Source organism: Mustela nivalis (genome assembly GCF_964662115.1).
Source record: "Mustela nivalis genome assembly, chromosome: 12".
Taxonomy (NCBI): Eukaryota; Metazoa; Chordata; class Mammalia; order Carnivora; family Mustelidae; genus Mustela; species Mustela nivalis.
In genome coordinates, this window is record NC_139031.1 from 22,674,710 (window position 1) to 22,699,944 (window position 25,235).

Genomic DNA, 25,235 nt, shown 5'->3' on the forward strand with positions numbered 1-25,235 from the left:
ACCCAAGGCAGCATAGCTCTGTGACCTTCAGTCAGTCACTTAACTTCTTGAGTCTATTTCTATATCTAAAGAAAACGAGGGTAATACCATACTCCTCCAGCCTGGTTATTGGGGGGATCAAATACAGTAATGTGTGCGAACAGCCTTTCTAGATGGCAAGGTGTTAGTCCATTGTAAGGGGTCATTATGGTCGTCATACTTATTGCAAAGCCCACAGAACAGCCATGCCTTCTAAGATAAAGTCTTGGCTGCATGACCTCCATTGTAAGGGAGGAAAAAAAGAAACCAATTTTCTCAATGGAAAAGAGTGACCCTGGACAGAGCAGAGAGACCAATCCAATAACTCGAACGAAAGCAATGACAATTTGGCTGATTTCATAGCAAGGCCCAGTCCAGTATAACCAATAACGAAAATGGTCTCCATTCTTATCAGAAATTCTCAGAGCCAAGGACGATTGCTTCACCTTCTTCAAAGCCGAAGGTCAAACATCATTTTTTATTTGATGCCGTGTGGTTGAAGTTAAGAGCCAACTGAAATTGGTTCTGGTTCTCCAGACAAGAAAGTATAGGATCAAAGTGAGAGCCTCCTGTCTTCACTCTCCTTGAAAGAGATCATATGGGAACAAGGCTCTGGAAGGCTGTCAAGAATCAGAGAAGCAGGGTGCCTGGGTGGCTCAGTGGGTTAAAGCCTCTGCCTTCAGCTCAGGTCATGATCCCATGGTCCTGGGGTGGAGCCCCGCATCGGGCTCTCTGCTCTGCGGGGAGCCTGCTTCCCCCTCTCTCTCTGCCTGCCTCTCTGCCTACTTGTGATCTCTGTCTGTCAAATAAATAAATAAAATCTTTAAAAAAAAAAAAAAAAAAAGAATCAGAGAGGCAGAACGGAGAGGCTCAGAGCATTGCTAGAGACATTGTCTGTTGTTTCTGCCTCCCCAGAATAAACTCCTTTTTCTTTTTGGTAATGGAACCCTTTTTTCCTTTGGAAAATTACCCCTTACACTTCTCATTCCAACTGGGACTGAGCCCTTCCCCAGTTTCTGGGATGACTCAAACCTCTCCCAGCAGAGGCCACTGTGACCGGCTCAGCGAGAGGCATGTGATCCAAACTAGGCCAGTGAGAGCCAGCCCTGAGACTTTGGCTGGAACAATCAGCAATCCAGTGTCCACAGGCCCCCAAATGGCAAAGCATCAGACAGTCCAGATAATTAAAAACGTGCTTCATACAGCAGGGATGGTTGCAGCTCCTCTCCACTTGGTTGCTCATCCTCTGGGAGGCTAGTCTGGGCTGGCTCTGGGATGGCTGAAGGCTTTCCAGCAATGAGAGAGGACAAGCCTCAGAGTGCAAGCACTTTTCTAGTCTCGTATAAAGCATGCCATTGTGCTATTGGACAAAACAGGTCACATGGTCAAGCCCCAAGTCACGTGACAAGAGACTGCCTAAGGAGGTGGAAACCAGAAGGCAGGACTCATGGGAGTCATCACTGCCATAGTCCACCCAGACCCCTATGGTAGGACAGCTCCCCCTGTGAGATTAAGCCCAAGTTTGCCTTCTGCAGAATTCTACCTGTTGATCTCCAAACTTCCTCCAGTCTTGTGCACATGGCAAGGCTTCAGCAACTGTATCTGGCTTGGGATCATCTAAGCAGACAGACTGCCCAGAATTCTGCCTCCCCTCATGGGACTTCTTTTGCTTCTACACTTAACGGCCCAGATGCAAATATCTATGGGTGGCTCAGCTCTTGAAGTCAGGTGCTTATTCAGCCAACAAATAACTCTTTTGTAGTACTCTGTGCCAGGATCTGGTCAAGGTGCTAGCGATATGGTAGAAAATAAAACAGACCCGGAGACCATCCTTGCCTACGAGGAACTGACACATGTTGACTGGGGGCGGTGGGCAGTAGAGAGGGAAATGTGAATGAAAAAATGTCCAGTAGGGGCGCCTGGGTGGCTCAGTGGATTAAGCCTCTGCCTTCCGCTCAGGTCATGATTCCGGGGTCCTGGGATAAGCCCCACATCGGGCTCTCTGCTCAGCAGGGAGCCTGCTTCCCTTCCTCTCTCTCTGCCTGCCTCTCTGCCTATTTGTGGTCTCTGTCTGTCAAATAAATAAATTTTTAAAAATCTAAAAAAAAATGTCCAGTAATATATAGGCAAGCAAGAGAAGCTGGATGGGTGAGGGTTGGTTTCCTGATCCGTGATTTATTTTTTTTATTTTTATTAATTTATTAATTTATTTATTTATTTTAGAATTTTATTTATTTGACAGAGAGAGATCACAAGTAGGCAGAGAGGCAGGCAGAGAGAGAGGAGGAAGCAGGCTCCCTGCTGAGCAGAGAGCCCGATGTGGGGCTCGATCCCAGGACCCTGGGATCATGACCTGAGCCGAAGGCAGAGGCTTTAACCCACTGAGCCACCCAGGCGCCCCATTCCTGATCTGTGATTTAAAGAGTTCCTCACCCAAGAAAAGTAGCAGGAGAGTTGACTAATTCAGGGATCTTCAAGAGTGCTGATGGGGAAGGTAAGCAGACCTATGAGTGAACCCTGGAGTCAGCTGTGTAGGCATCTGTTTCCATGACACGTGTGTGTGTGTGTATGTGTGTGTGTCTGTGTGTGTGTGTGTAAAAACAGCCCACACCACAAGCTCCTCAGCACCAGGACAGTGACACGGCCAGCCAGCTTTTCCAGACGGCTGTCTCGCTGATGGGGAGAGGTGGTGACGGGACAAACTGGAAATCCATATGTGTGTTCCATATGTATCCAGCCTGGCCATATATACCCAGCCTGGGTATTGCAAAGCTGAAGGCTCAGGTTCTAATCCTCAGATGGGAGTCTCGGGCAAGTCTTGTTGAGATCTCTAGGCCATTATCCAATGCATGGATAAGTCACAAACACCCTGACTTGCTCCTCCAAGGGGCGAAGGGAGGGGACTGGTTCTGGGCCCTTACCGTGAGCTCCAAATCATTACAGGGCTGTGAAGACCACTTCCAGATTTTGAGGCAGGTGCAAGGTCCAAGCCCAAGTGTGGAAGGGAAGGAAGCAGAGGTTTCCCCTGCCGTCAGGGTCTCAGGCCTGGCAGGGTGGGGGTGGGGAGCTCCACTCTGGCTACACCGGCCAGTGTTCCCTCAGGTAAATCCACACATTTTATGAACAGAGAAAGGGAAGCCGTGACAGTTGGTATTTCCTCAGGAATGATGGTCAAAAAGAGGGTAGGAGGGTGAAGGCAACTTCAGGGTTGGTTTTCTGGTCTGTGAATCTCCCCGGGGACAGCCGCCTCAGATGAAACCCTGGCCATTGACAGGAAGGCCCCGTCTGAGGTTCCACAGTGTTCTGTGCCAAGGGAAGCCTCGCTGACCTCTGAGTCGGTCCGTTGGCTCGCCCTCCTCTGCACTCTCAGGTGTACTGAAGTGTGTGGAGGGGGTGTGCGGGGCTAGGTAGAGGTGCACCGTGATTTGCTCCTGCACTCGGCGGGCTCTGACGTAAGCCAGCAGAGAAATGGGAGAGCCCGCTGTGGGTTGCAGCCCGAAGCAGAGCCCAGGGACAAGGTTTTGAAGGTCGGGATGAAGTACCTTTTTATTACAATGTCTGAAGTGGGAAAATGAGACAGGAATCCCATTTTCCGTCACAAGTGGTCCCAGGGCTCCTCACCCTGTAGAGTCTATTTAATATGGAGGGATAACCATGGAGACGCTGGACACCACGACACCCCCCTTGCAGAGGGAGAAAGGGAGTTCTGTGGCCTCCGCGGGGCACCCCACGGCCCAGCAGGGCTAAGACAATGCCAGAGGCTCTCATTTCCACTCCTTTGGCTTTTTCTTCTAAGCGTCAGGACTCGCCTTTCCAGTATCTCGCAGCTGGTTCTTACCACTGTCTCCTTGTTTGATTTGTCAAATCTGTCTTAGTTCAGTTTCACACCCACTGTGACAGGCTGTCACCCCCTCCCCTCCTCCCTGTCCTGGGACATCTGCCAGGCAGTAAGAGCAAATGTGAAGTTAAACACAACTCGGTCCCACATCCTGTTCTTCTTCTTTCTCTTCCCTGCACCGCTCCCCCCTCCCCTACCCTGAACACACAACACCCAGGTGGCCGGGGGGGGGGGGGGGCTGGGGTAGACTGCACTTTACCCCAAAATGTTTCTTCTGGAAATTCAGCCCCAAAGTAGAGGGTTTGCTGTAATAAAATCTTATGTCCCTGTCACCCCATTTTAATAATTACCAACATTTTACTTTATTTTTTAAGATTTTATTTATTTATTTGAGAAAGAGAGAGAGAGAGAGCATAAGGGAGAAGCAGACTCCCCGCTGAGCAGGCAGTCCAACCTTGGCTTCCGTTCCAGGACCCTGTGATCATGACCTGAGCTGAGGGCAGACACTTAATTGACTGCGCCACCCAGGTGCCCAATTACCAACATTTTACTGAGCTTGTTTATCTACCCTCTTACATATATATATTTTTTTCTGAAATATTTTAAGGTAAATCCAAGACATCATTGCATTTCATCCTAAATGAGTTCAGTTTGAATTTCTAATAAGGAAGCATTTAAAAATAGAGGTACCTGGCTGGCTCAGTTGGTAGAGCATGTGACTCTTGATCTCTGTGTTGTGGGTTTGAGCCCCAAATTGGGTGGAGAGGCTAAAGACAAAATCTTTAAAAATAAAAAAAATAAATAAATAGGGGCACCTGAGTGGCTGAATCTGTTAAGAGTCCGACTTTGGCTCAGGTCATGATCTCGGGATCCTGGGATCAAGCCCTGGGGCTCCCGGCTCAGTGTGGAGTCTGCTCTCACCCTCTCCCTCTGCCCCTCCCCGCACTTGTGCTCTCTCTGTGTCAAATAAAATCTTTTTTAAAATTCTTTTTTTTTTTTAAGATTTTTTTTTTTTTTTTTTTTGTCTGTTTGACAAAGAGAGCACAAGCTGAGGGAGCGACAGGCAGAAGGATAGGGAGTGGCAGGCTCCCGGCTGAACAGAGAGCCAGATTCTGGGGCTGGGCTCAATCCCAGGACCCTGAGATCATGACCCGAGCTGAAGGCAGCCACTTTAACTGACTGAGTCACCCAGGTGCCCCCTAAATAAAATCTTTTTTAAAAATAAAATAAAAAAAAAATTAAAATAATGACCATGCCATCACCCCAGCTAACACAATTAGTAACAATTCCTTTCATCATCTAACACAGAATCCATACTCAACTTTCCATCACTGTCTCAACGCCGTCTTTTACAGTTGGTTTGGGCATATATCTTTGAACTAAAAAGGAAGAGGTTTGCTGAGCAAGTTAAGAGTGACCAGAATTTTAAGAAGTTTAACCTTTAATGGTCTGGACAGCGTTCAGGCTTTTGACTGAATTAGCAGACATGATAAAATGGGCTTGGTAATGATACAGGAGTCTCCCTTCCTTTGGTCACCCTGCGACAGTGGAAGGGCTGCGCTGGGCGGGACACAGCAGCCAGGCGCTCGGAGAGGGGCGGGGCGCCGAGGCGGGGTGGGTGGGGGGCGGGGGGGGGGTTGTTGGTGGGGGCGGGGCGAGGGCAGGGCGATTCTGCCCGCACAGTGTCCCAGCCGGGCAGGGAAGGGTACAGTGCTCAGTGACCAGGGGCCCTGGGAGTTCAGTGGAAGGAAGAAATGCTAATAGAGGTCCCTTTCTTGTAAAAAGACATCTGAGGCAGGTAGTAGTCAGTGATCGAGACTCCCTTGATTTTGCCTCATCTTTCCTCTAATCGGTGATCATAGAGTGATGCCCTAGAGTGAATGTGTCACCCCAAAATTCATATGTTAAATCTTAACCTCCAAGGTTACGTATTCAGAGGTGGGGCCTTTGGGAGGTGATTACTGTTATTTTAAGTAATAATTGTATATATAATAATCAACGATGAGATTAGTGCCCTTGTAAAAAAGACCCCAGACAGCTCACCTGCCCCTTTTGCCAGGTGAGGACATAGTGACACATGTGGTCTATGTACCAGGAAGCAGGTGCTCACCAGACAGGGGATCTGCTGGCCCCTTGATCTTGGATTTCGAGCCTCCAGAAGTGTGAGAAATAAATTTCTGTTGTCTATAAGCGCCCCAGACCTCTTTATTCAGTAATAGCAACCCAAGGCAGTAATGCGATATTAAATGTATATGTATGTCTTCTCTTTTCATCGACCCCTCCTTCCTTCCTCCCTCCTTCCGCTTTTCTCCATCCCTCCCTTCCTTATTAATCTTGTCATTATTTCATTTCGTAGACTCCTCGTCCTGTCCTGTTGTCATTCCCATGTCAAGCTTTCCTGTAGTGGATTCCCCCTCAGGAGGCCTCTCTTCTTTTCTTTTCTTTCTTTTTTTTTTTTTTTAAGATTTTATTTATTTATTTGACAGACAGAGATCACAAGTAGGCAGAGTAGCAGGCAGAGAGAGAGGAGGAAGCAGGCTCCCCGCTGAGCAGAGAGCCCAATGCGGGGCTCGATCCCAGAACCCTGGAATCATGACCCGAGCTGAAGGCAGAGGCTTTAACCCACTGAGCCACCCAGGTGCCCCTCTCTTCTTTTCTATTAGGCCTGCCTCTTGGGGACGGTTGTGAGTTTTGCTGTGTGGTGCCTACCCCTCTCAGGAATCTGGCTTCACGGTTCTCCCCGAATCCAAGCCCATCTCCGCTTGCCTTGCAGTTTTCTTACTCTGTGTTCCTCCATGAGCAGCACCAGAGACAAGGGTTCAAGTGCAGTAGGTGTATTTGCGAGGTGACCCCAGGAAGCAGGAGTGAGGAGCAGGGAGAGTGGGAATGAGAAGGAGGAGACCCAGTCAGGAGTGCCCCCACGGACATGATGCCTGTGGGCACCCAGGGCTCAGACCTACAAAATGCACCTTTGAATTGCTCCTGTGGGGAGGGTGGGAGGCAAAAGCATTTATCCACAGACCTTTATTCTCCGCTGGTTGAGATTTGCCCCTCTGGGAACTTCTCCCCCCTCCTCCCCTTCTGCCCTGTGTGGGCTGAGAGGCTCTCTAAGGAGCCAAGGGGAGCAGTGCAGGGAGTCCAGTTCCCCGGGCGTCCACACCACAGCTGTGGCTATCTCATGGAGGACTGTCCGGTACAGCAAGTCTCACTCCTTTGGCTTCTCTGACACTTTAGTACCAATAACAACATCATTTATCGACTGCTTTTTTGTATATCAGTCATTGGGCGAACAGCTTTCCAAATATTTTATCTTCTAATCTTCTAAAGACTTGAGATGAAGAGGGCTATTATATGCCCATTGTACAGATGACAAAACAAGGCTCCGAGTGGTTAAATAACTCAGTTAAGGGTTCAGCCTCCTCTTCGCTGGGAGCTGGGTTGAGATGAGGGCTGGGCACGGAGGCTCCCTTATGATATTAACATCCTTGACTCTACCATCTTCAGGTCTGAGAGGGTGTGTTCCCGGGGTAAGGACACCAGAGGGCTGAGGACGTCAGTGTGCCCGTGAGCTTCACCCAGGTGGATGTGTTTGTCAGACAGCACCAGACTCAGATCCTGTTGGTAAAAGCCTGGAATTACTTCTCCCTGTTCTTTTTGGGAAAGTGGGGTCTAACGTTTTGGTCATGTGCTATTGTGCAGAAATCTGGGATGGGTTCTTTGGAAATAACCTGCTGGACTGACCTGACTTCTTTCTCCCTAGACTCTGCAGAAGTCCTGCCTTCGGAGGTTGGACATGGTCAGAAGCTGCCCCCAGGGTCTACCCGCTGTTTGGGAGATGTGAGCTCTGCCTCAGGGGAGAGCAAGAGAATGCCCAAGGATGGAAAAGTTTCTGGAAGGATAACTTAGAGAACATGCACTTCCACTGTGACCCTGGCAGTCACCTCCCAGAGCGGGCTGACTTCTGGAGCCACCTGGGGATTGTGGGGGAGGGGGAGCTTCCTCGTGCCTGTTCAAAACAAGGCACCTCCTGCAGTCCCAGTCCCAGACAGCCGAGGGGCAAACACATTGTCCCCGAGCCCTGTTCCCCATCTTAGGCTGACAGAGACTGGGGCGGGTCATGGCACGGGTACCTTTCTAGGTCCTTGGGGATGTGTGCAGAGAAAGTCTTCTAAGGGACAGACCATGACCTAGACTTCTCAGCAATGTGGGCCAAAAATTCTTTTTTATTTAAGTTGGTTTGCATTGGGTTTCTGTCATTTGCAGCTAAAGAAGTCTTGACTGGTACAGAGGCCAGCCACTTCCCTGAGCTGCCAAGTGGCCCAATTAGGCGGTTCCAGCCAGATCTGACAACCCCCCCCACCCCACCCCAGCCTGCTGTGGATTCCCCTTCTTCAGGAGTTCTGCCTCCCTGTCCTCTACCACTTAAATGAGTGCTCAGGAAAGGGTTGGCAACTGTCAACTATCCTTCAAGATCACCCATGGAAGTGACTGCTCAATGGGTCAGCCCTGTCCCCCCTACCCCCCATCCTGCCCCCAGTCCTCTCCAGAACTTGGGTTGAAACTGTCAGGTTCTAATTGCACTGCAGAGATGACTGTTTCTGCTCTGTGCCTGCAATGAGATAAGTCTTGTCTTTTCGAGAATCTACGGCCCTGGTTAGGTCTGCTATTGGGCTGCATGTTGTTGTTTGTGGGTTTTTGTTGTTGTTCTTTTTTGTTTGAGAAATTATTTGGTGTTTCTCAAGGCTGATTTGCAGACCCGCACGGACTCTGGTGCAGAATGTGCTCGTTTTGCCAGCTCTGTGCTTTGGGGGAATCCTTTAGCCTGGATAACTGGTGGCCGGCTGTGGCCAAGCCTGGGCAGAGCTGATGCCAGTGAGGGATGGAGGCCAGCCAGGCCTTGCCCTGTCACACACAAATAGCTCTTCTAAAGTCCCTCCAGAAAGGGTGACAAAACAAAGACCAGGCGGCAAAGTTAATTTATTTGGATTTTTTTTTTTTAACAATAACAAATTTTTTTTTTTAAGTTACAAAAGAAGATAATCATTTACATTTTAGAACTTTCACACTCTGAGAATAAGCCCTGGTACCAGGTTTTGGAAAGTGAGAGGCTTAAAAAATCCCAGCCTGACTGGGTGGTCATGATTGATGGTAATGATTACCTAGGTCCTAGTCTCCAGAAGGGGTCTGACTCCCCATCTCATGAATCTCTGTTCTGGAACTAACGACATTAATGCTTTTGATATCAAACTTCTTTGCACCCGAAAGCCTCTTCAACACATCCCTTTCCCTCCTGTCTTGTCTTTCCTTTGTCTGACTTTCTTTGTAACCACATACCTTCACCCCAGTCTCAGCACAAACAAAACAACCCCCTCCCTCTAGACAATTCACATCCCTTGCCTCCTGCAAAGTCGCAAAGTCACCTCCAACTCCTTTCTCACGGTAAGCAATCCTGGTCCACCCTGCCCAACGCTGTTGGCACCTCCCGGGAGCATAACCTCACTCCAGAACACTCTGGGAGTCAGAGGACCTGAACTCTAATCTGAGCCCTGCCACCTGTCGGAGGTTGTGGTCTTAGGTTATGTTCTTATTTTTTAAATTGTCAGCTGCGCTGCTTCAAAGGGAGGTGGCTGCGCAGGAGGAAAAGCTGGTGTGCCCTGCAAAGCAAAAATGCTACCACAGGCAAGCAGGGCTGGCCTGGGGGCCCCTGATCACTGGCATCCTCAGCTCCGTGTTTCCTGCCTGCTGAACAGGATGCTGGTTCACCTGCTCTGTTGCCATGGTGAAAAGACCAGCCTTTGCATCCTGGTGTGTAAACTTTTTACCATCTGGAATTCAAGGTCCCTGAGGGTAAGACTATTTTAACGTTTACTTGGTGAGCTACTCTTGCCCATAGCACCCATCAGGCCGAGCGCCAAAGAGGTGCTCAGTCTCCAAGCTGATAGCTTTGATTCAAATCTCCTTGGACAGATCCACCGCCGAGAGTGTGATGGCCTTATCACAGCGGCAGGATGGTGGAAAACCCAAGCCTCCTAGTTTGTCACCCCCAGACATGATCTCCAGTGGGAAGGGCACTCCTGGAGGCCTGGCCTGGCAGTCTGGCACCAAGTGGTGTTGGCCCAGGTCCTGGGACTGCCCACAAAGGCCCACAGACCTTCCCACTGGAATCAAAATCCACTCTGAAGGAGTGGGAAACACCATCTTGCTTTAGGGGAGCCAGTCAGATGAGAGCCACAAGTCAGTAGGTACATCCCAAGTAGGGCTCCTGCCGTGTTACAAGTCCAGTGTGGGATCATCTCTAGACCATTCCAAAGCCCCTACCAAGGACCCCTGCTCCGGGGATCGCCGTCTCCAGAGAGTGAGCGTCACCCCAGTAAGAAAGACCTCCCTCCAGTAATGGGAGAAGACCGGAGCTCACAACTGCCCCCAAGAGACAGTCTTCAGTGCCACTCCCTCCATGCGTGGCTGGCAAAGCTCCCAATGACCTCCCTGAAGGAGTCATCTTTTCATGAAAACCACACCAAGTGGCTGCAGAGATGAGAAATGACCCCCCCCAATCCCAAGAGCCCATTGCACAAATGTGATTCAGAAAACACCCTCCCGCTAACACGTGCACATTATCTATATATCACAGATGACAAAATTCATCTTCTTTTTGAAATGACCTGGTCCTTGGAAATCCGCTCAGGGCAATGCCATTGCAAAATACTGTAATTTCACATCTGTCACGGTAGAAACAAAGCCAGGTACCAAAGAACTAACTCGAGAGCCCTCAAGTCACTAGGAATGGGTTTGCTTTAGTCAGGCCCATTGGTGGGATTGGAACCAGCATCCTTAGCTCCGGCTGGCCCCAGAGAGCCTAGAAAAGCTGATGTTTTGCTTCCAATCCTTCCAGAATAAAAGGCATAATAAATAATGCATTGCCAGGGAGTTGGCAGCTCTGTGAACGTAGCCTTCACCAGAATTCTCAGACAGAACCTTGCTCGATGGTCCAAAGGCTCGGTGGGCGCCTCCCGAAATCACCCCAGGTCACGCTAAAGCATGCAGTGAGGGGGAAGGTGGCACAGAAGGGAAGGTTCTCTTTGGCGAGAATCCCAGATCCAGTTCACTCTTTGCCGGCTGGGTCCCCCTTTCCGGTGAGCATGGAATCATGCATTCTGTCTCCGGAGGTTTCATGCCTCCAGAGGCTTAGGCCTTTGGAAGAGGGGCACAAAGGTGTGAGAGAGCAATGGCCCGGGGTCTAGAGAAGGGACAGCCATACGGACTCTCTCTCGGAGACACCTGGGAGCCCAGGGCTCTCTCCTCGACTTTGGGAAGGGAGGCCTTTAAGGGCTCAGCACCCAGGGCTGAGGTCCAGCCGCCCAAGCATGTCCTGGAGGGCCGCCTGCAGCCTACTCAGGGCCACCACCTCCGTGGAGTAGAGTGAGGCTTCTAGGACACCACCCAGGCTCTCAAAGCTCTCCAGGCCCCTGGCCCGGGGCAAGGGGCAGCTCTTGGAAGAGGCCAGCAGGCGGAGAAGATCTCGGAGGTTCTCCAGGTCATTAGATATTTGGATCACATTTCTGGAATGCAGACTGGTGAGGATCTGTTGGTAGATGGCCAATGTCTGGTCCATCCTGGACAGACTCAGGACAGGGTGGAGCCCAGGAATGAAGTCTAGACCAGCGACCCTCTGTTTGGAGGAGACAGCCTGCCAGGAGAGAGGAAAAGGGAGAGCAGGATCTCAGAGAAGTTGGTGCTGCAAGGACTCGGCCTCTCCCATGGGTGTGGAGGTCTGCTCTCTTGCTTGTCTCTCTCCGCCTTCCTCACCGCCCTGACCCAGGCCCTTGTTGCTTGGGCCTGGGGGTGCTGCCAAGATTGCAAGTTGGTCTCTTGGACTTCTGTCTTCCTGCCCTTCCCAAATTCCCTCCTCTAAATGGTTTCTGCTGGAGAACTGGTCATGAGGCCCAATTCCTAGGGTGTTTTTTTTTTTTTTAAGATTTTTAAAATCCATTTATTTATCTCAGACAGAGAGACAGGGAGAAAGGGAACACAAGCTGGGAGAGTGGGAGAGGGAGAAGCAGGCTTCCCGCTGGACAGGGAGCCCGATGTAGTGCTCGATCCCAGGATCATGACCCGAGCCAGAAGCAGACGCCCAGCGACTGAGCCACCCAGGTGGCCCGGATTCCTACTTAGTTAGTTAAGTCTCTTCCCCAGGCGCTGAGGTCCTCCTGAAGCGTCCCTCCCCCAGCCATCCTTACCCCCTTCCACTCCCAGAGGACTCCTCCCTCCCAGTCAGGTTCTCCAAGGCCTTCCACCCCCACAGGAATCAAGGTGGGGATGCCCCCCCGCAAAGTGTCCCACCTCCCTCCTCTGCTTCAGTAACACACTGGTTACCAGGAGGGCTTCCCCTCTTCCCCACTGCCTGTGGCCTTCACTCTCGGCACCACCCAAGCTAGAACATTCTGGATCTACCACGCGTGGCCTCATGAAAGCCAGGAGAGTCCTGGGTTTCTCTCTATAAAATGCCCAAGGCTCTATCTAGTTCTGAGCTGTCCCTCCTTTGGCCACCTAACTCCTCCCTGGCTACCCAAGGCCTCTGTCAGACATGCATAGCAAGCAGAAGATGTGGAAGTTTCTAGATGGTTCCATGCTGGGGGAGCAAGCAGGCTTTTAAGACTAGGAGCTACCAAAAACCACTGCTAAAAACCTTTAATGAGAGCATGCTCTGTTCTGGTTCTTTCAGGGGTGGAGCGGGGGGGATCACTTGCTTTATCTAACTGAATCTCGTAACAACCTTGCAAAGTCCCTTATGATAGTCCCAATATCTAGCTCCAGAAACCCAGGCTTCAAGACACTGAGGAACTAGCTTCAGATTTTATAGATAGAGAACAGAAGTGTGAAGATTCCCATTCGGTCTTCCTAATTCCCAATGCAGTCCTCATCTGGGAAATGGCTGAAGGTCTAGGCCTGTGGACCTCAGGACTCGCAGTAACAGGGAGAAGCTTCCTAGGGCCAGAATTCAGCTAGCAAGACTGCCCAATGTGGGGCACCGGGGTCACTGAGTTGATTAAGTGTCTGCCTTCGGCTCAGGTCAGGATCCCAGAGCCCTGGGATCAAGCCCGGCGTCGGGCTCCCTGTCCAGCGGGGAGCCTATTTCTCTCTCTGCCCTTCTGCCTCCCCATTCGTGCTCTCTGTCTAGCTCTGCTCTCTCTCTCAAATAAATAAATGACATCCTCAAAAAAAAAAAAAAAAAAAGAATGCCCAATGATAAGCACATTCTAGCACATTCTGAGGCCCAGGGGGGATGCAACTGAGAATTTGGTCTCCTGCCAGTGGGACATGAAGACCTTTATGGCTCCCTATGGTCCTAGGCACTAGGATTCCCAGCAGAGAAAAAGGAGTGGGCGGAGGTGAGAGGTGGAGGGGAGAGGAAGAGGAAAGGCATCTGTCCTTGAAGTGGGGGGGCGTCAAGACCACCACTGTCCCTACATGGGGCTGCATAGGCCTCGGCTAGCATAGGAAGTCCTGGTTTCTCCAGGGCCAGTCACTGTTCTGTTTTGTCTTCCCTCCCTACCGTGTGTGAAATGTCACTGATCCTGGTGACAATCGTCTTGATGAGGGTTTTGGTATCATCCTGGACTTTTCGGATGGGCACAGCTTCAACATAGGACAGATAGGGCCAAAGCCACAGGAATCGGCACAGGGGTCCGCAACGCATCTTCCTTCCCAGGATGTGCTTCTCGGGCCTGAAAACGAAGGAACCACACATGGCAGGTCGCTGGTATCTCAGAACACACCCAGATGCCCCATTACCAACCACATTATCAGATGTGGATAAAAATGAGACTTGCTTTCTGCCATGGCAATCCTCCCCTCAGTGCCAAAGGCAATTCATTATCTAGAATTACATTAATGAAATGCATTTCCTCGCGGAGGCAAGGCCTGAGCAATTATCTATGAAGTGGTATGAGATGGACCACGGAACATGAAGCCAGGGCAGGAGCAAATGGGCGATGTGGTGGTGATATGACTTTATCGCACGCCACGAGGAAGAGAACAGGCTTTTAGGGTCTGGTCTGAATCCAGCCATTTAATAGTTGCCTGACTGTAAGCATATCACATAACCACTAAAAACTCCACCTGCATCTCCTGCAATATACCTATCTCTAGGCTTTTATGAGGCTCAAACGAGACAATCGTGTGCAAGAGCTTTAAAGGTGTTGTGAAATGTACTCTATTATTATCTTCATTACTAGAGGTGATGCTTTTTGTCCTCTCTGTTACTGTCCCATGGCGGCCTGCTTATGCCTCTGTGAGGGCATTCGTCACTGGCTTAATTACGTCCTTTCTCTCCCACCGGGAGCCTCAACGCAACCAGCGCTGCTGGAAGGTCTGCTAATGCGCCCCACACAGAGCTGGGCACAAGGATACAATCATGAACAACAGATGTTCTCGACCCTCAGGTTGCTTATGCATTAGTAGGAGAGATAAGCAGGTCATCAGGCCATTCCAACAGAGAGAGAATAAATTCACAAGAAGGATGAGTGCAGGAGATCACAGGAGTAGAAACGGGGCTCCCTGTGAGAGGTGAGTATTAAAGGCCCAGTAGGGGTTAGTAAGGATGGAAAGTGGTTGCCACCAGTGTCCAGCTGGTTTAAAGGCATGGAGACAGGGAAGCCAGGGTGGCTCAGTCTGTTAAGTGTCTGCCTTCAGCTCAGGTCACAATCTCAGGGTCCTGGGATCGAGTCTCCTATCGGGCTCCTTGCTCAGTAGGGAGCCTGCTTCTCCTTCTGCCTGCTGCTCCCCCTGCCTGTACTCCCTCTCTCTGACAAATAAATAAATAAAATCTTAAGACAAAATAAAATAAAGGCATGGAGGCAGAAGAGATTATATAACATGTTCATCCAAAATGACTGACACTTTCAAAGTCAGGGAACAATGAATTCTCAGATTAATGATATGCAGATCCTTGAGTAAGCAGCAAAGTTTTAATGAGATACATAAGACAAAAGGTAATAAAGTTAAAGGTATGCGAGTCTGTGATCCGTGCTAAGGGTGTGCGCATGAACCTGCAATGATAATCAAATGTAAGTAAGTGTTAGCAGGAAGTTTCCGGAGAAGGCAAAAAAGTTAATCTCTGCTTTTTATGTTCTGCCTCATCTGGGTCTTGAAAAAAACAGATAATACACTTTCTGTCCGCAGGTGGCAATATTAGTATGATTCATATTCTGGCAATATAATAGAAATAAGTAATCTGTATCATGCTTGATCAAGGTATGCTTTTTTCCCCCAAAGGTATCCTTTTAATCTGAATTTTATAGAAGGGGGAAAACGAGGGTCAGGAAGGCGCGTTAACTTGCTCAAAGCCAAACAAGTGAGGGGCGGAGTCAGGCTGGGGTGCCTTCTCCATAGCTGGGGTGCTACCCCATAGTTTCCCCAGCCTTCGAGGAGAGCCCCAAATTACAAACCACCCCAATGCTCAACCAAGGTACCTCCTGGAACCATGGTCCTTAGAAAGAAATACCCAGCTCTAGCAGTAAGCTAGGAGACTGAACCCCCATACCAGCTTTGAATATGAAAAATCCCAAGTAATGCAGGAGGGGCTATGCTTCGAGGGTTTCTGTGCTTGCTTTCTCTCTTAAAAACTCAAAGCTCGAGGCGCCTGGGTGGTTCAGTGGGTTAAAGCCTCTGCCTTCGGCTCAGGTCATGATCCCAGGGTCCTGGGATCGAGCCCCGCTTCGGGCTCTCTGCTCAGCAGGGAGCCTGCTTCCTCCTCTCTCTCTCTCTCTCTGCCTGCCTCTCTGCCTACTTGTGATCTGTCAAATAAATAAATAAATAAATAATCAAAGCTCCCTCTATTAACTACTGATTGCGTGAGTAAATATTCCCACCAAATGTTTGTGGAATGGAGTTAAAAAGCGCCAATCCCCAGTTTGGCTCCACGAAAGCCTAGCAAAGGTGGAAAGTACAATGGTTAGATCCCAAGGTGTCAGGGAGTCCCTGGGCAAATACTTAACTTCCTTACAGCATCCTTTCCTGTGAGTAAAATGGAACCAATAACAGCACCTGGCTAAAAGGATAAATGAGATGAACCTGTCAAGCCCCCGAGTACAGGGCGTGTAGGTGTCCAAGGGTGGGGGTGGGGGCGAGAAGTCAGCTGTTCCGGCATTGTGTGATTACTGGGCAAGGCTTGAAACACTGGGGTAACACTGCTGCAGCAAACCCCAAATCTAGCATTTGGCCCACTGCCTTCCCCCGGCCATCTCCACAGGGTGCCTGGCATTTCTGGGCAGCACAAGATAGAACGGTACCCTTTTCTAGGATTCTAGTGTAAGGATACCCTCCTTCCCAAGAGAATTTATTACCAGATTAAGTCTGGTCACAGTTGCTGTCGCATAATGGCCACCCTGTAGCACCTGAATGGGAAAACAGTTTTACAAGCCCCTCTATCAGCACTGATAACACGCTTCAGCGAACGCAGAAAATACACTGTAGTTCCTTGAGAGGTGGAATTGAGAGGCTGTTGTTGAATCTGCCCAAGAGAAGGAGGCCAGATGTAGGGGAGTTCCGTAGAGAGCCCATAACAAGTCCATCTGAGGTCAACGTGGGGGAGGGAACATGCCCCACCAACACGCGCAACTGAACATGCGTGTTCACGTACGTCGCACCCAACAAAGGCACACACGCAAACACATCAACACCCCAAACCCTTTTAGTAGAGGCTGTTAGTTGTCTCCAATATCTCTCCTTCCCTTCTTCCCAAGTGATATCCAAGTTTAGATGGTGATGTGCCATCCAGAACAAATACTACCCTTCTCAGCTCCCCCCGACTAGGTTTGGCTCTGCGACTGAAGCCTGGCCAATTCAGTACCAGCACGGCAGCCCTGGGGGTGCGTGCCTTTGCCTCTTCCTCTTTCATCCCTCCCTCCATCCCATGCCCGGACTGCAGATGGGGTGGCCCCGGTTCTGGAGCCATCTTGAATCACAAGGAAGAGAGCCTCACCTTACAAGCGGTACGGTGGAACCTGGAGGTCAGGTCTCTGAGGACTTTGTGGAGCTGAGGTGACCTACTGGCCTTAGACTGACCATCCCTGGACTTGTGCTGTGCGTGGGAGAGAAACATAACCTCTGTCTTGGTTAAGCCACTGTTATGTTGGGTCTCTGCTAAATGCAGCCCAACCTGATGCTAGCTGCTTTATACACCTGGACATGGGCATCAGGACAGAGTGGATGCCAAGTGCTTCTGGGTTCCCTTCAGTGTCAATACATGGGTGGGGCCTGGCTGTGGCTCAAGAAGGTGGTGCACAGGGCCGATGAGAGCAGCGTTCAGGGACTAGAGAGGGGAGGGATCCTTGAAGACAGGGGCGGGGGGGGGGGGGCGCCGCCTGCAACTTCACTAAGCACCATGCCTGACACGTAGTGGTTACCCTTGATCGCCCCCTGGGGGCCAGGTACAAAGACGGAACAGACCCGGGACCGCAGGAAGGCGGGAATCAGGACTAGGGAGGGTTGGGGCTGAAGAAGGCTGAGTTTCCCTGAAGCCCAGGGAATATACCACAGTATTGAATGCGGTCGATTGTTAACATATATTATTTGCTAGAAATAAAAGTAAAGAGCAAAACTGGGCTCTTGAACAGCCAGCTTGCCTAATTAGCTGTAAGTCCAGGAAGAACGTTTAAAGAGACAGCATGCCCAGGGTGATTCAGGGGAGGGAGACGTGTGTAAAACTATGAACTCTGGGAGTCCAGCAGAATTCTGGGTTGGGGTACAGGACCTTGGACAAGCTGGCCAAACTTTCTCAGACTCATTGTTCTTAGCTATAAAAAAATGGGAATGATACAAACTGTAATTCCCACCTGAAGTTGTTCCGGGGATGAAATGAGGTAATACATGTAATGTGCTAGGTGCTGGCCTGTCCTAATACACATTAGCTGTTATCACCACTGTTTCCAGGAAGGAATCAAGGGGGTGTCCTGGAGGTGATGGCATTTGATACAGGCTGTAAGAGTCAGGAGGAACTGGGTTTGTGAAGTGGAGGAGCAGCCCCGCTGAGGGCCCAGAGGCTGAAGATCACCTGTGAACTCGGGACACGGGGGCTCCCAGCCAGCACGGGAGGTGTGATGGGCCAGAAGGACCCTGAGGACAGCATAGGGAGGCTAGGTTTCTGTCACGGAAACGAGGAGCTCTCACTATTCCCAGGCTAATGCTTCCAGTCCAGGTGGCAAGAAGGATGGAGATGAAAATTGGCAGAGGCACAGGGAGGGAGTTGAACTGCCGTTGATTTGCTGGTTGAAACTTGGGCGGACCCATCCAACTGACGGTTGGGATTGGGGGTCACATAAAAAAAAAGCGGGGGCTGGGGGTGCCTGGGCGGGGGTCACATAAAAAAAAAGCGGGGGCTGGGGGTGCCTGGGCGGCTCAGTGAGTTAAAGCCTCTGTCTTTGGCCCAGGTCATGATCTCAGGGTCCTGGGATTGAGCCCCACATGGGCTCTCTGCTCAGCAGGGAGCCTGCTTCCTCCTCTCTCTCTGCCTGCCTCTCTGCCTACTTGTGATCTCTCTCTGTCAAATAAATAAATAAAAATCTTAAAAAAAAAAAAAAAAAGCGGGGCCGCAGATGCAGACCCAGGAGAGCCCAGGTGGAGAGAGCTGAGGTGGGAGGAACGGGCAGGAGAGGATATGGTCAGCCAGCCGCCGGACTGCAAAACTGCTCATCGTGAGAAGTTTCCAAAAATGGTTTTGAACATTTAGGAGCTGTCATTTTTTTGAGAGTTAAGAAATGAATCACTGAAATGTGGATACAACATCCTGTCTTTTTTGTTTCTCTCTGCCCGTTATTTAAGCAGAGCCTGGGGAGGGAGATGGGCACGGCTGGAGGAGCTGTGGGCAACGAGCCTCTGAGCCTCACTCATACAGGCCATGGCCTCCCCCTCACTCTGCTGGATCGCTGCCGCCATCCTCTGCTCACCCTCTGGACCTCCCGGTCACCAGCTTTTGCCTCCTGCTGCCTTCCGTCTCCTTCAGTTAAGACTGTGACCCTCCCCATCATCTCTACGACCATCCCCGCCATCCTCTCCATGCACTGGGGAAGAAAAGGAAAACCAGAAAATGGAGCCTCCTAAGGCAGCACCAGAAAAGGCAATGGCACCACAGAAAACAGTTCCAAGGCCAGCAGGAAAGGCTCATATAACTACACCTTCCATCCATCCACAATTTCCTACTCTCTGAGTTCACCTAGGCCCTGGGTGCTGGTCCCAGCTCCATTCATCCATAGCTGACCCCCCTGCCCCAACCCTGCCCCCACTTCTATGCAGGCCCCACACCTCTGCCTTCTCTGTGGACAAGCTCCCCTCCTATTTCCCTAGGAAGCTGGTGGCCTCCAGATGTGACCTTCACATCCACTCTGGTCCTAGGGGATGAGGCCGACCACGTGGGGCCTCTCTCTCAAGACAGGGGGATGCTTCTCTAGATCCTAGCCGGAAGGATTGCTGGGCCTGCCTATAGTCTTCTGATGGTAGCCGTGGGGGTAGAGGGCCTGGGGAGAGCTTAGGGTCACAGAGGCATTTACTGGTGGAGGCTGCTAGCCTTGAGCTCTCCAAAGTCCCATGTCGTCTCCTGGTTGGAAGTGCCAGAGGTTAGCAGGAATCCAGCACACACTTCTCTCTTCTTTCTTCTCTTCTCCAGCCATTGGGATTTCTATACCCTTCTCTTCAATAATCCTCCGTGTGCTAATATGATCTGATCCCCATCATGGATAACAAATAGGTTTCAATTCCAATGTCAAAGTCAAATGGGGTATTTGCTGTTAATTATGAGGGAAAAGCTTTGGATGGTCTAAGATTCTTCCTGCAGAAATTCGTCCTGTGGGCTCCCTCCTATCCTTTCCTTCCTTTCTCCATAATTCCAAGTTGGAAGGGACATGGGGACAGGGAAAAAAACAAAAGATGAATAGAGACAAGGAAGACCGGATCTTGGTCATGAAAGGTACTCAGAATCCAGTGGAACAAACAGACGCTAAAATAACTCATTTCAACACAACTTCATGAGGAGGGGAAGAGCCGAGAATCTGGGGAACACAGAGGAAGGTGGGGACTCTGGGGAGGGGAAGACAACTTTGTAAATGAGGCAGTATTTGAACTGAAACCTTAAAGACACGAGCTCCCCAGGCAGGAGAGGGCAAGCAGGACATTCCAGACAGAGGTGCAAGTGTGGAGTTGGGGAAAACTGTGGTAGGCTTAGAAGAATTCAGTATGGCAGAAGGGTAGAGTGTGTAAGGGTAGAGAGCTAGAATGTCCAGGCTTGATTCCATCTCATGGGGAATCTGCCCTATTCAGAGCACACACACACACACACACACACACACACGTCCTGGAGGCCATGGTTTCATGACCAGTGGTAGACAAGAGCCTGAGAATACACTTCTCTCCCTTTCCTTATCTCTTTCTCCTCCAAACCCTGATGAGGTCAATTAGCATCCTTCCCAGGAATTGAAAGTAAGGCTTCAGAGGGCCCAGTTTGTCCCAGTTGAGGGCTCCAAAGCTCCGCGGAAGCCGTGGTTGCCCTCCTGTGCACGGAGTAGCTGAGAAAGACCAGAGGTCATCCTGTAACAGGCTGGGGACCGTCGGTGCCCGTGCTCCTTCCTGAACTCCTTTCCGGTTCCTGACCTCGTTGGTTCCGAGCCCTCCCTGTCCTTAGCCTCCACGGTGAGATACTCTTCCACATATACTCACTTGAGTTGCTTTCCACTCTCTGAATATATTTTTAAATCCAGGGGAGAGGGGCGCCTGGGTGGCTCAGGGGGTTAAGCCTCTGCCTTCGGCTCAGGTCATGATCTCAGGGTCCTGGGATCGAGTCCCACATCGGGCTCTCTGCTGGGCAGGGAGCCTGCTTCCTCCTCTCTCTCTCTGTCTGCCTCTCTGCCTACTTGTGATTTCTGTCTGTCAAATAAATAAATAATCTTAAAAAAATAAAATAAATCCAGGGAGATACACATAAACACATGGAAGAGGAACAAGGTTCAAAAAATCAAATTCGCCCTTACTATGAGTGATGTACTCTGAAGAGTTCTGTTTTTTCAATGTTGGTTGCAGTGTCTTGTTGGAAACACGGAGCTAGCATGAGTGGTTTTCTCTTCTTTGTAACCAAGAGCCTCATTTGAAAAATGTTAACACACTTAACTGGCAGCCAGAGTGTGGGATGGGGGTTACATTCTTCCTACTCATCACAAACCACCCTCAGATCTGATCCCCATCATGGATAACAAATAGGTTTCAATTCCAATGTCAAAGTCAATCAATTTTCCGTGGCTCCCTGGAGCTCTGTGCGGAGGAAGACCGGAAGCCCCATCCAGCCTCAGAGGGAGAGAGTGCCTCCATCAATTAGTGCTCTCTGCCAGGCGCAGGAGGCATGGATATGCTATTTGTTCCAGCATCTTCCAAGGGCCTGGTGCAGAGCAGGCACTCATGAATATTTGTTGAGAGAATTAAAAAAAAAAATTCTTATCTCTGATTCTCCTTGTCTAACCAGGTTAACCTACCTCCACCATGGTTCACCTGCCCTGATCTCAAAAACACATCATAGAATTCACTGTTGCCCAGCAGGCACCCCTAGGAAACTTTCTTAATGAAGGCAGAAAACACTTGCGCTTCCAGGTTTCCTTTTAACAGGGACCTTGGTCAGCTTCCTGCCCCTCCAGGAGTGTCCTCCAGCACCTTGTGGGTCCTCATTCCTTTCAGCTTCCCTAGCTCTGCTCCTTCCTGACGGTGGTCCCAGGTGCTACTTAGTCCCTTTCATCAGCCTGGCTCCAGCTGCTTCTCTGGGCCTCCCACACTTCTTCTTCCCCCCCACACACTTCTTAAAGACCTCTTCCCCTCCTTTTTTCTCTGTGGCTTCCTCCCCCTGCCTTTACACTCCTCCCCAGCCCGTGCAACCCAGAGTACAAACACCATGCACACACAGATGAGGATGAGATCTTCAGGGAAATCAGTGAGATGTCAGCATGGACACCAATCACACCTCCAGTTCTAGGGAGCTGACAAACGGGGCAGGAAAGACTGTAAAACGCAGTTTGCGGAGAAGGAAGTCACATCTGTCGTCACCGTGGAAATGAGCATAAAGAATTCCCTGAGCCCAGGTATCAGGTCTGTTGTTTTTCAGCAAAAACAACCTCTTTCTATTTCTCTGAGACAACTGTGTGGACAAGGAAGAATTTCAGGGCTCCGGGCTGCCAGGCCCGAATGGAGCTGCTGCCACAGAATCTTACTGCCGGAGAGGACAAGGCCTCCCGACTGACGGATTGCACGACAGTTTGGCTCGATATTCCTTGAAATCACATGCATGCTCTTCAAGGATGCACACCCCACAAGGACTCTACTTCCCTGAAGCTCCTTCTTTCTCCCCAAATCCCGCGTTCATTCCTTCGGGTGGCATCTGGGCTGCAGCAGGGGACAATGACCTGGGTTCTGTGAGGAGAGCTCTCCCAAGCGGCCACCTCCACACCCTGCACAGGCTACTCAGACACGAGAGGCATCTGCCTGGGGCTGAAAGGCAGGAATTCACTGCAATCTCCCTGGCTCTGTCCTTGGCGCTTGGAGCCATTTCCTGGAATGGAGAGGGGGGGAAATACTTCCCCCAAATACCGAGAAGAGTTATTTTGGGCATAAGATGTGCAAAATATGAGAAGGACGCTCCTTTGGCCAACATGGACATGTTCCCCTCAGCCCAATGTCCTCAATTGCTAGAAAAGGGAAGAACCTAAAAACATCCGCTGTTTTTCTCTTGCCCTCTCCCCCTACCTAAATGAGGGAAATGATCCGCTTGGCATCTCTGCTCCTGGGGACATGGGAATGACAGCAACTATGGTTTTGCAGACCAGCCTGGTGGGAAAGAGATTGGGTACCCTCTCTCCCACTGGCCCCAGCTGACTGCTGCCCACCTCAGCACTCGACAGAGCAAACATCCCCATTCCTACAATGGGCGATCACAGAGCTGGTGGGTCCTGGGGCGATGCCTGAAAAAACCTACCCTCTGCCCCATCCATTCTTAAGACCCACCTCACCCCCAACAGAAGAAATCAAACATCTCGTCCTCTCCAAAACTTCTTTCTCAAATGACAAGCAGGCCACTCGTCTTGGATCTAGCTGTATGTAAGGATTCACAATTCCAAAATGCCACCATCTTGCAGCTATAGAAACGGGAAGATAAAGGCAACCACATCCACAGTGAAATGGAAACCAGGCTGGGAGGCAAGGCGGACTCTGCCCGGGGCCCACCTGCCCACATACATGAGAAACATGCAGTAGGCCTTTCCGGGACCGCTGCTCTGTCACCTCAGAAAACTCCAATTTCATCCATGGTCCAGAAGGCAATATGCTCGGCTTTGAGGCCTGCATTTCGGCAGAATTTCTCCAAGATATTCAGGTTCTTCTGAACGGTTTTCTCTCCACCTCTACCCCACAGTGGTCCTGTTCCTAGGCTCTGGCCTTACACAGATCCTTGAATTCACACATCAGAGATGAACACCCCACTGGAAAATGATGTCGGAATTCTTAGCCGCATTGCAAAGCTAGTCCCCAGAAAGTGAATGTTCCTACCTGAATCCCCAGCACCCCAGACTCTATCCCCTCCAGAGGGGGACAGGGTACCCTAATCTTTGGGGGTGTGCTCAAGGCAATTTCTAAAGCATCTCACCAGCTAGACTGGCGGCTCTGCCAGTCTCCCGGGACCCTGGCTGGCTCCGTGGCACAGATTCCTGCTCCATGGGCACTGGCACAGCCCGGTCCCGAAGCCAGACCTCCCCAGCCGCCTTCCCTCCGGTTAGAACTCTGGTACAAAGCCGCCATAGTCCAGAACCAAGCCGTCTACCCCGGTTTCCGTCTGCCCTTAGTTTCCCTGGTGTTCAGGGTGGGGTGAGGTGGGGTGGCTGGCCAAGAAAGACCGGCGGAGAAGAAAAAAGGAGAGCGCCCAGGGCCTTACCTCGCAGCTGCTGGCGGCGCGATTCCTCCGGGGCTCCATGCCTGCCCGTCCCTCTTATAGCCAAAGAGCACCACTTGCGCAACTGGCCGGCAGGCCCGGACGCACCCCAAGCGCCAGCTCCCGCCCCGCCCTGCCGGGCAGCGTGGGACAGAGTCCGGCCCGCAGGCTGCGGGGCACGGGCCTCGAGGGAGGGCCTCCGCCGCGCGCGGACCCTTGCGCGCACCCTCCCGGACGACCCGAAAGCCCAGGGACAGGGGACGGGGGTGGGAGCCGCAAGTCCTCGAGGTCCCGTCCGAGGCTTGGCGCGGCGGTGATGCCAGGATCTGCCTCTCGGGGCCAGAGTGGCGGCGAGGGGCTCCTCGGAGCCGGCGGGGAGCTCGGACAGCGCGCCCTCCACGGAAGCCGAGGCGCACCGACGCCGAGGCCCGCGCGGCCGGCCCCGACGGCCCCGGGCTAGGGGAGCTTCCCGCCCTGCTGCCTGCGCCCGCAGCCAGGATGGGGGTCTGCTCTGGTGCGCCCAGAACCCGGCTCCCAGTGCTCAGGCACGCGGCACTGGGTCGTGCGGAGTCTGCCCCTAGTCTCCACTGGGTGCGCTGCTCCGGAGGGCTGTGAGGAGGACCGCGCACTGCCTTTGGGGGATACTCTGGACCCACCGCGAGTCCATCTTCTACCCAGTATTTCCCACGTACATAGGAGAGTGTGCGAAACTGTATTTTCTCCTCCCCGCCTGGAAGTAGGAGCCTTAGCCTCCCTCGGGCTTCAAGGACGAGCAAACTTAAGTCCAAGGAGGTTTAAGTGACTTTCCTCAGAACCCCCAGCTGGGAAAGAATAGAGATGGGCCATGAAAGCAGGTGCCAACAGCTAGATCAGGCCCATTCCCGTCCCCACAGCAAACAGCAGCCCTGAAAACAAACCGTGGCAGTAAGAACGGACCCATCTTGGGGCACCTGGGTGGCTCAGTGGGTTAAAGCCTCTAACTTCAGCTCGGGTCATGGTCCCAGGGTCCTGGGATCGAGCCCCGCATTGGGCTCCCTGCTCGGCAGAGAGCCTGCTTCCTCCTCTCTCTCTCTCTGCCTGCCTCTGTGCCTACTTGTAATCTGTCTGTCAAACAAATAAACAAAATTAAAAAAAAAAAAAAAAAAAAAAAAGAACGGACCCATCTTGTGCGGGAGCAGTTGGCAAGTTATGTGGGTGGGCCAAATCCCACCACCACCTGTTCTGGGATGGCCCTGAGCTAAGAATGGTTTTTGCGTTTTTAAATAGTTGAAAAAAAATAAAAAGAATAGTTATGGCGCGTGAACATGAGATGAAATTTACATTTTGGTGTCCAAACATAAAGTTTTGAATTTGGGGCAAAAAATGTGTGTGGGGGGGGGAACTTATCTCTGATGTTGCCCCTTGGTCTGAAAGCCTAAAATGTTTATTATC

The 25,235-nt window shown here is 51.1% G+C and overlaps 1 protein-coding gene across 2 annotated transcripts; it reads right to left on the bottom strand.

Moving 5' to 3' along the window:
• Positions 1-9,737: 9,737 nt before the first annotated feature.
• On the bottom strand, positions 9,738-23,848 carry LEP (leptin). Of its 2 annotated transcripts, none has more exons than XM_082692178.1 (3): positions 23,808-23,848; positions 13,410-13,581; positions 9,738-11,543 (listed from the first exon to the last, which is right to left on the bottom strand). In XM_082692178.1, the coding sequence occupies exons 2-3, from the start codon at positions 13,551-13,553 to the stop codon at positions 11,187-11,189; spliced, it is 501 nt and encodes a 166-aa protein (XP_082548304.1). In that variant the 5' UTR covers positions 13,554-13,581; positions 23,808-23,848; the 3' UTR covers positions 9,738-11,186. The 2 variants fall into 2 exon arrangements, with proteins under 2 accessions (XP_082548304.1, XP_082548303.1); XM_082692177.1 differs by lacking the exon at positions 23,808-23,848 and adding an exon at positions 22,288-22,538.
• Positions 23,849-25,235: the final 1,387 nt, after the last annotated feature.

Excerpts from the sequence above, each read along its gene's own strand:
- LEP (XM_082692177.1), bottom strand. The coding sequence starts at position 22,535 with ATGTTGGCCAAAGGAGCGTCCTTCTCATATTTTGCACATCTTATGCCC. Across the intron at positions 13,582-22,287 it reads GCTCTCCTCACAGAACCCAG|GCCCGAGAAGCACATCCTGG; the intron begins GTCATTGTCCCC and ends CTTCGTTTTCAG. Across the intron at positions 11,544-13,409 it reads TCAGTGACATTTCACACACG|GCTGTCTCCTCCAAACAGAG; the intron begins GTAGGGAGGGAA and ends CTCTCCTGGCAG.